This window comes from Solanum lycopersicum, chromosome 5 (assembly GCF_036512215.1).
Source record: "Solanum lycopersicum chromosome 5, SLM_r2.1".
Classification (NCBI taxonomy): Eukaryota; Viridiplantae; Streptophyta; class Magnoliopsida; order Solanales; family Solanaceae; genus Solanum; species Solanum lycopersicum.
The window spans coordinates 12,202,066-12,211,830 of record NC_090804.1 but is presented as its reverse complement, the minus strand read 5'-3'; the positions used below and the strand labels follow the sequence as shown (position 1 = coordinate 12,211,830).

Genomic DNA, 9,765 nt, shown 5'->3' with positions numbered 1-9,765 from the left:
AGCCACTTGGGAGAAGGAGGCGGATATGCGAGAAAAATACCCATATCTGTTTACAGATCCAGGTACTCCTTTTCGCCCTTGTTTTCCTTCTTGTGATCGTTCGGGGACGAACGATGGGTAAATTGGTATCTAATGTAACGACCTGTTTAGTCGTTTTGAGCAGCAGATTTTAATTCTGAAAAAATAGGCAGAGGCGATGGACCCCACGATGGATCGTCATGGGCACGACGGACCGTCGCAGGGTCTCGTTTCCAAACACTTAGAAAATCTGAAATTGGGTACTGAAAATCGACTCTCTGAACTTCGTAACGGAGTGGCAGGACGGACCGTCACAGGTGTGACGGACCGTCACAGGCCATTCACCCAAAAATCAAGTTTCTGAACTACGCGACGGACAGCAGGACGGACCGTCGCAGGCGCGACGGCCCGTCACAGCTTGCGTAATCCCAGTTGGAGTCGGATTTCTGGGTAAGTTAAAGGGACGTTTTTGACTATTCTTGCCTTAATTATAAAGTTCGTGGGTTTATATTAATAACTCAAATTCTTGGGGGTTAAAAGAGGTAACCTTGAGTTAATTAGTGGGGTATTATTGCCATCTTTTATTCTTAATTATATACTAATTAGGGTAAAAGAAAGAGGGTTTGAATAAGAAAATAGAAAGAACAAGAAGGGAGAGAGAGAAACGATCGAGAGAAGAGGAAAACACCAAGCTTTGAGGATTAACTTGCTTGATTTCAATTCTTCGGTGGAGGTAGGTTATGGTTTTCATGCTTTCATAGTAAACTCTTAATAGAGAATGATATGTATTGGTAGTATTGTAAACCCTACTATATGCTTAATTGTATGTTTGCATGAATATGATTATGTGATTGTGATAAGATAAGCATGATGAAAATATTGAATCCCAAATCTTGAAAAGAAAATTTTAATATACATTATTAATGATGATGCCTTGGTAAAGAAGAAGGCTTGATGAATTAAAGTAATGGGATTGATGATGCCTTGGTATAGAGAAGGCTTGATGATTTACAGAATGATATTAGTGGATCGGAGTGTCACGTTCCGACACATAGTATTAGGGGATTGGAGTGTCACGTACCGACACATAGTAGTAGGGGATCGGAGTGTCACATACCGACACATAGTATTAGTGGGACGGGTGTCACGAACCGACACGTAGAATTAGGAGATCGGAGTGTCACATACCGACACATAGTAGTAGGGGATCGGAGTGTCACGTACCGACACATATAGGGGATCGGGTGTCACGAACCGACACGTAGAATTAGGGGATCGGAGTGTCACGTACCGACACATAGTAGTAGGGGATCGGAGTGTCACGTACCGACACAAGAGGAAGAAAGATAATGAATCTTGAAAGATGATAATATACTCAACTTAATAAACTTAATTCCCAAATGAGTATGACATTGAGGCTTGAGCCCTCATGGATGAACTTGATGGTACTTATTGATGATTATAGTACCTATTGTTGCTACATGTTGAGTTTTATAGTTGATTTATGATATTACTTGATATATACTGTTCTCTATTTTGAGTTGACCGATGATATCTACTCAGTACCCGTGTTTTGTACTGACCCCTACTTTTATTGTTTTCTTCTTTGTTATTTGTGGAGTGCAGCAAACGTGCCATCGTCTTCAACTCAACCGCAACTCTAGCCAGTCTTCGTCACACCGGATCTTCAGGGTGAGCTAATGCTTCTAGCTTGGACTGGATCTTCTCCTTCATGTCTTGATGCCTTGAACTTCCGGCATGGACTAGCTTTTATTTGTTTTAGCTTCTTAGAATACTCTTAGTTTAGTAATTTGATCGTAGATGTTCTTGTGGTGATGACTTCCAGATTTTGGGAATAATAATAGTGATTGATTTTATTAATGAGTTTAAGTCTTCCGCATTACTTTATGTTGATATTACATTGAAACGTTAAGGTTTAGATTGGTTGGTTCGCTCACATAGGAGGGTAAGTGTGGGTGCCAGTCGCGGCCCGGATTTGGGTCGTGACACTTACTCACAATAAATGTAGGAGTACTAATCCTATGTAACGACCTGTTTAGTCGTTTTGAGCAGCAGACTTCAATTTTGGAGAAACTGGCAGAAACAACGGATCCCACGACGGACCGTCATGGGCACGACGGACCGTCGCAGGGTCTCGTTTCAAAACACTTAGAAAATCTGAAATTGGGTACTGAAAATCGACTCTCTGAACTTCGTGACGGAATGGCAGGACGGACCGTCACAGGTGTAACGGACCGTCACAGACCCTTCAGAGAAATTGAGTCTCTGAACTCTGTGACGGGCATCAGGACGGACCGTCGCAGGCGCGACGGGCCGTCACAGATTGCGCAATCCCAGTCTGGGTCGGATTTCTTGATACGTTTTAAGGGACGTTTTTGACTATTCTTGCCTTAATTATAAAGTTAGTGGGTTAATGTTAATAAGTCTAATTACTTGGGGGTTAAAAGAGGTAACCTTAAGTTAATTAGTGGGGCATTATTGCCATCTTTTATTCTTAATTATATACTAATTAGGGTAAAAGAAAGAGGGTTGGAATAAGAAAAAGAAAAGAACAGAAAGAGAGAGAAGGGAATCGATAGAGAGAGAGACGATCGAGAAGGGGAAACACAAAGCTTTGGAGAAAATTTGCTTGCTTGATCACTAATCTTCGGTGGAGGTAGGTTATGGTTTTCATGCTATTCGTAGTAAACTCTTAATAGCGAATGATATGTGTTAGTAGTATTGTGAACCTTCTATATGCTTAATTGTATGCTTGCATGAATGATGTGATTATGTAATTATGAATAAATAAGCATGATGAAACTATTGAATCCCAAATCTTGAAAAGAAACCCTAATCTACTTTGTTAATGATGATGCCTTGGTATAAAAGAAGGCTTGATGAATGAAAGTAGTGAGATTAGGGGATCGGGTGCCACGTTCCGGTACCAGGATAGTATATGAGGATCGGAGTGTCACGTTCCGACACCAGGATAGAATATGGATCGGGTGCCACGTTCCGGTACCAGGATAGTATATGAGGATCGGAGTGTCACGTTCCGACACCAGGATATAATATGGATCGGGTGCCACGTTCCGGTACCAGGATAGTATATGAGGATCGGAGTGTCACGTACCGACACGAGGGGAATAAAGATAAAGAATCTTGAAAGATGTTAATATATTCAATCTAATGAACCTAATTCCCAAATGAGTATGATGAGGAGGCGTGAGTCCTCATTGATGAGCTTGGTGTTGTAACCAAGGGCTATGGTAATTGTAAATGCTGCATACTAAGGATATTAGTTGATTTTATGATATTATCTGATATATACTGTTTTCTATTTTGAGTTGGCCGATGATATCTACTCAGTACCCGTGTTTTGTACTGACCCCTACTTTTATGTTTTCTTCTTGTTTATTTGTGGAGTGCAGCAAACGTGCCGTCGCCTTCGACTCAACAGTAATTCAAGCCAGTCTTACTACACCGGAAATTCAGGGTGAGCTAATGCTTCTAGCTTGGACTAGATCTTCTTCTTCAAGTCTTGATGTCTTGAACTTCCGGCATGGACTAGCTTCTTATGTATTTTTAGCTTTTAGAATACTCTTAGTTTAGTCATTTGATCGTAGATGTTCTTGTGGTGATGACTTCCAGATTTTGGGGATAATAATAGTTATTGATTTTATTTATGAGTTTAAGTCTTCCGCATTACTTTCTGTTTATATTATATTGAAATGTTAAGGTTTAGATTGGTTGGTTCGCTCACATAGGAGGGTAAGTGTGGGTGCTAGTCGCGGCCCGAATTTGGATCGTGACATCCTATCACAATGAAAACTAACCAATAAAAACATAATTCATTTTATTAAACATGAATCAAATAATTTTACATTTTATTCGATTGATTTTATATCTACATTCAAATAAATTTTAAAGATAAAAGGTAAATGGTGTGATGAACCGCCGCGTCTTTTCACTTTTTGGGTCAGAGAGCGCCTCCAATAAATAGTTTGATTGGATAAATACCAATTAATCACAAATTTTATCCACTTGCCTCGTTTTTTGCATTATCCATCTCCTTTTAACATACTCTATTATTTTTCTCCTCAAAGAAAAAAAGAACTTGAGCAAACATGATGAGAAGTCAACAGGATCAACAATCAAAGCTTCTTTATGAGCTTTCTACTTTGATTTTCAATATCCTCCGATCTCCAACTACGCCCTTTGAGTTTTCCGATCAGTCACCGGTTATCCAACGCAGTACACAGTTGCCGACTGTGAGGCCGATGCAGCAGATTACTCCTGCCGGCTTTGCTTCCTTGCTTCTCGGTATTTCTATGGCTTTGATGCTATGTGGATCTGTAACCTTCTTCATTGGATTTTTCATGATGCCTTGGATTATTGTGTTCGTTATGCTTTTGTATCTAGCTGGAATTGTTTCTGTTTTGTCAATGATTGGACGAGCGATTTTCTGCCCTATGTCTTCATCACAATCGCATAGTCAACGTAAGGATTCTTCTCCTCCTCTACAGTTTTTTTTATTATGAGTCTTCTCTCTCTGTTTGCACTTTTTAGTTAATGATTTGGGATTTCCTTACCTGTGCAGTGGTCTTACTTCTTTTGTATGTCTCGCACTTCTTTGCCCTGTTACTTGTGCAGGATTATATGAGCTCTCTTTTGATCTATTGTGAATATTTCATTCATATTTTCTGTTCGTTAGATTGTGTTGACTAGTTTAGAATATAGATCTAGGTTATATTTAAAACTCTTACTATAGTAGTCTAATGATTTAGCAGGTTATTTGCTAGGTATCAGCTCATATAAGTTAAACTCCTTAATGATGAAATCAGGTATTGCTGTATAAGTTTTGATGATTATATACTCGCTTGACACTAGTATGCACTTATGCTAATCGAATCGAAATAGAAATTATGAGATGTTGATAAATTAACTTATAATGCCTTCAGATTGGCTAAAAACAAGTTAAAACTCTTATAAAGGTGCGGAGGTTTGGCCGGGAGAATTGGACAGGAATGAATGTAAAAGCTTTATTTCTCGAAAGAATGAAAATTGGAAGGTGAGGTAGCTTGGTGAGTTCTGTGGGTAATGTTTTGTGGTAGCTCTGATAGTTCTTTTGTTAAGAACTCATAATTTGGATTTGACACTTTTATATATCAGAGTTTTCTCCTTTTACTTTATATTTGTGATTTTGTCAATATGACTTCATTCTTTCTACGGTCTCCTAATTTACTGGTCGCCACAGTTCTTATGCAAATTGGGTTAATATGTTAAAAACCAAAATCACCTCATTAATTTTGGTGCTTTCCAAACTTAAGTTTCAGTTAGTAGGGGTTGGGATTTCTCCAGATAGGATTCAATTGGTTTTTTGGGCTTTCCAATATAGTATTAGCAACTATTTGGCCTGGATTTTCTTGTCCACATATATCAGATCGCCTTATTTTTTTGTTACTTTCGTCAACTTGGCCTCCATTTTTCTTAGGCTTTGCAGTAGCAGAGTTAGTGGAAGTATAAGGAAAATAGTCACAAGAAGATCAACTGCCAAGAGTGGGGAAGGGGATGGGAGTGTTTTCCACTTTGCTAAAGTTTGATTAACTATATCTAGACAAACAAATGTAGTATATAAGGACAAAGTTTAACTAGACATAACAGAATTTTGTCCATTAAGACTGATTAATAATTTATAACGTTTTTTAAGGTATAAGAACTTATTTTGCATCAAAGAGTTGTAATTTAAGATGGTGGATTGATGATCTTGCATGTCAATGGAATTGAATGAGGGCATGCAGAAATTTTAAACTGCAATTTGTGGAGAACAGGGAACTTGTTTGTGAGGGAGGCGTCACAAACAGTTCTTGGCACCCGTAGTCGTATATTCTCAGCATTTACATTCTACCTATATGAGAAGACAACCAAATTTTAAGTCTCTCATTGACAAGCTATGTAGTCAGTACAATCAGCTTATGGAATCATCGGTTGCTTTAACTGTTTAAGATTTATAACTTATATCTAAATTTGTAAGGGGACTTCACTACAGCTCATTAGCTTCTACCCGTCAAAGAAAATAGTATGGTAGAGATATCAGCTTTGTTTGTTCCTCCGTTCAATCAGTCTAGCTGTACAAGTGTGCTGTTTTCCTTCATGTGGTGATGTTAAGATGCTGGTGTGGTGATAGTTCAGTTCTTGTGATATCTCATGTTTCATATCTCTATTGGCTCTTGTATATTTGTAGTTTTATGTTTCTTCTGAATGATTGATGTGACGATGTTGAGATTCTCATGTCGCGCAAAGATGTATTTTCCAGTTTTATGTGATTTTCCATGTTTCATACTCGTCTCTTTTGGCTCATTTGTTTGTATTCTGTATTGCAGCGTGTAAAATATTGTGAAACAATTTAAACAATTGTACTGGCACAGAACAACGGTGAGGAGTATGGTCGTACTCTTTACTAGATGCAGTTTCCTGCAATGTTTAAAGAGTGTATGGAGGATGAATACATTGCATGCTGGTGTTTGTTGCTGGAGGACACAGCTTAGGCATTTGAAAGTGAAAATATTTGATTAGCTACAACTTTACTGTATAGAAAGACACAAAATGGATGTGCCATGTTATTTTATCTTAGTGCAACTATGTTGTATTTCTTGTGCCATTACACATGTAGAAACAACACCCCACCCCCACCACGTCCCGAGTGATATTGCAACTACAATCAAAGCTTGATTAGTATTTCCCTGATATATGATCATGCCCATTGGAACAATATTTGAACTTGAAAACTCACTATCTGCTATTGCATATTCTATTTTTGTAACAAAAGCCACATATTAACTATGGTGTATGTTATTGATTTTTTCAGTTTTGGAACAGTTTTTTTTTTAGAAAATAGGTTCATTATAAATGAGAGATATTACTTTTCTAGCAGTAGGGAAACAAATCACAAGTAGCATTTCGTATCTACTTATTACCTATATCTTTTGCTTTTACTGATGTCGCGACGTACTAGCAAGAAAAATGTATACATTAACTTAGTGTATAGTACCTCATATTTTTTTTTTCATGTATAGCTAATTTTTGCATGAGCTTAAAATAATTATTTTTTAAAATTGAGTGTGTAGTTTGGTGTTTGATGTAGAATTAGGGTGTAAATGATTTTCAGCCTAATTCTTAAAAGTCATACCTAACAACTCATTTAATACTATGACCAGAGGAAGCCAATTTAAATCGTTATCCCGATAGCTTTTATTCTCTTATGTTACACTTTTTAAAAATTAAATTGACCAATTCTCAAAGTTAAATTAAATTATATTAATTTGATATATTAATTAAAAAATTAATTATATAAAAAATGATACGAAAAGTATTATAAACCACATACATATTAATATAATAATAAAAATACATCATATAATGTTAGTCAATGTTATTATAATCTGACTCTAAAAAAATAATTATGACAATTAAAAATGGACGAAAATCACTCTTTCGGTTTCTATTAAAAGTATAAGAATGAATGATCATTTACGTGCGTGCACTTGAATGTTCATTTACGTGCGTGCATTTGTTTGCCCGAGATTGGAATTAAGAAGTAAAATGTATACTCTTAGTTTCATATTAGTTCACTATCTTTTTTTAGTGCAACTTTCACATATAACAAATAAAAAATTTATATTTGTATGTTATAGCAAAATTTACATAATTGTGCTCCATAACAAGCATAAAAACTGTATAATTCGTTATACATATACAGTTGAAGCAAATTGTATAAAACGAAGTGTATAAAATAAGAAAGAAAAAGATACTTGCGCAGAGAATTGTATAAAAACGAAGTGTATAAAACGAATTGTATTATTATAAGTGTATAGAACGATTATATACAATTTGAATTTGTATAAAATGAGAAAGAGAGAAAGACAAAAGAAATTTGACAAGGAATATATAATTGAATCGAATTGTTTAAAACGAGAAAGAGAGAAATTGGATACAATTTGAAAACTGTATAAAATGAGAAAGAGAGAAAGACAAAAGAAACTGGGCAGAAGAGTATTTTTATTGTATAATTATAAGTGTATAGGACGAAAATATATGTACTTGCATGTGTATATACAATTTTTTCACGCTTTATACAAACATAAACACAATTCATACATTTCGCTTGTGTTTGTATAAGTGAGAAATGCGAGGGTGGGGAGCGAGATTTGGGAGAGTGGCGAGCAAGATCTGAAAGAGGAGAACAAAAATCTATGTATTTATATAATTTTTTCTGCTTTATACAATTAGAAACAATTTTTATACACTTGTGTTTGTATAAAAAGTGAGGAAGCGAGCGAGAGATTGGAGGAGAGTGGCGAGCGAGATATTTGGGAGAGAGGCGCCTGACATTTTTTTGCAACCGTTTGCTATGGAGCACAATTAAATCAAACCCTAGCTACTCCATTTATTTTAAGTTATTCATTTGCTATAATATATAATTTTTCTTTTTTTTTATTTGTATATTAAGGAACTATAAATAAGAGGATAAAATTACTAATTCTAACTCTTACCAACTTTGGACCTATACAATGCTTCTTTAGATTAAATAAGTTGATCGACTAATATAGAAAAACTATTTTTAATATAATGATCAACTAATATAGAACGGAAGGGAGTATATTTGAATTAGAAAAATGTTATTGTACAAAATCATCTCTTATATTTTATTTACAGATTTTTTTCAATAATATTCTATCTATTTTTTTGAAGATTAGGGTGTCCAAATCCTTCGTCCAACTCGTTTATATTTGACCGAGGTAATAATCTGCTTATTTTATTAAATAAAACTTATTTTGAGCTTTTACTTCACCCTGGGCGAATATGCAACTCATATTGATTTATAAGAAATTTAATCATTTTTTAAATAAAATATGTTCTTTAATTTGATATAATTTTTATAGGCATAAATAAGGGAATATTTTTTAATAAATTATAAAAAATAAATTAAAATTGTAAAACTTAGTAAAAATTATGTGATTTAGAATATGATCCGACTTTTAGCTCATTTAAGCCTACATAACATTTTAAACGGATCAATAATTCTAATATTTCTTAAATTCAATTCAATACAAGCAAGAAAAAAAAAGATTCCAAAACAAACATGATTTAATTCGAATATCCAAATAGAATATTGTAACAAAAATATAAGAAAGAAACACAAGTACATCAATTAAAAAAATAAATAAAGAAGAAGTTGCATGAATAAAAGGCTAGCCAGTATGGATGTGAACTCCAATAGCAATAAGGAAGACAGTAATGAGTGCAAAATAGAGGACAGTGTGAACAAGTACAGAGAGTCCACTAGTTTGCATATTCCCAAACTCAACTATTTTGTGTCTACCAGGCAATTGAAATAATAAACCTGGACTCAATAGTACAAATAACACCACTGCTATCAATACTGGCCCCCAATCAGACATCTCTACTTCTTTCTCTTTTTCCCTTATTTATTTGTGTATATTGTTTCTGTATCTACTCTTGTTATTTGTCTTGTATATATAGTTCAAATGAGTATACTTTAATTTTATTTTATTCTTTTTAACATAAAGTATTATTGCATTAAGGAAGGAATCAAATCATCAGTGTGGATGCTTAGATTTGCGGAAAGAGAGTTTCATTCGCTTTTTCACTTACATTAACCAATCGTTAGGGTAATTACTTACTCTCGAAATAATAATTGTCCATTATTAATTTGACACACTG

General features: G+C 35.0%; 2 protein-coding genes across 8 annotated transcripts; one reads left to right on the top strand and one right to left on the bottom strand.

Moving 5' to 3' along the window:
• Positions 1–4,047: 4,047 nt before the first annotated feature.
• LOC101249549 (uncharacterized) lies at positions 4,048–6,897 on the top strand. Of its 7 annotated transcripts, none has more exons than XM_019214093.3 (4): positions 4,048–4,521; positions 4,824–4,865; positions 5,016–5,092; positions 6,405–6,897. In XM_019214093.3, the coding sequence occupies exons 1-4, from the start codon at positions 4,149–4,151 to the stop codon at positions 6,429–6,431; spliced, it is 519 nt and encodes a 172-aa protein (XP_019069638.2). In that variant the 5' UTR covers positions 4,048–4,148; the 3' UTR covers positions 6,432–6,897. The 7 variants fall into 7 exon arrangements, 5 of the variants coding, with proteins under 5 accessions (XP_019069638.2, XP_004239231.2, XP_004239232.2 ...); XM_004239183.5 differs by having other exon boundaries at positions 4,812–4,865; XR_003246824.2 differs by having other exon boundaries at positions 4,049–4,521; positions 4,983–5,092.
• A 2,253-nt stretch (positions 6,898–9,150) lies between these two features.
• LOC101249266 (uncharacterized) lies at positions 9,151–9,552 on the bottom strand. The gene has a single exon (XM_004239182.5). It carries the CDS (start codon positions 9,480–9,482, stop codon positions 9,273–9,275), a length of 210 nt encoding a protein of 69 aa, XP_004239230.1. The 5' UTR covers positions 9,483–9,552; the 3' UTR covers positions 9,151–9,272.
• Positions 9,553–9,765: the final 213 nt, after the last annotated feature.

What these genes read in the sequence shown, in the direction of transcription:
- LOC101249549 (XM_004239183.5), top strand. Translation starts at nt 4,149, where the DNA reads ATGATGAGAAGTCAACAGGATCAACAATCAAAGCTTCTTTATGAGCTT. An exon ending in ATCACAATCGCATAGTCAAC is followed by an intron (nt 4,522 to 4,811) that starts GTAAGGATTCTT and finishes ATGATTTAGCAG; the next exon opens with GTTATTTGCTAGGTATCAGC. An exon ending in CTCCTTAATGATGAAATCAG is followed by an intron (nt 4,866 to 5,015) that starts GTATTGCTGTAT and finishes ACTCTTATAAAG; the next exon opens with GTGCGGAGGTTTGGCCGGGA.
- LOC101249266 (XM_004239182.5), bottom strand. Translation starts at nt 9,482, where the DNA reads ATGTCTGATTGGGGGCCAGTATTGATAGCAGTGGTGTTATTTGTACTA.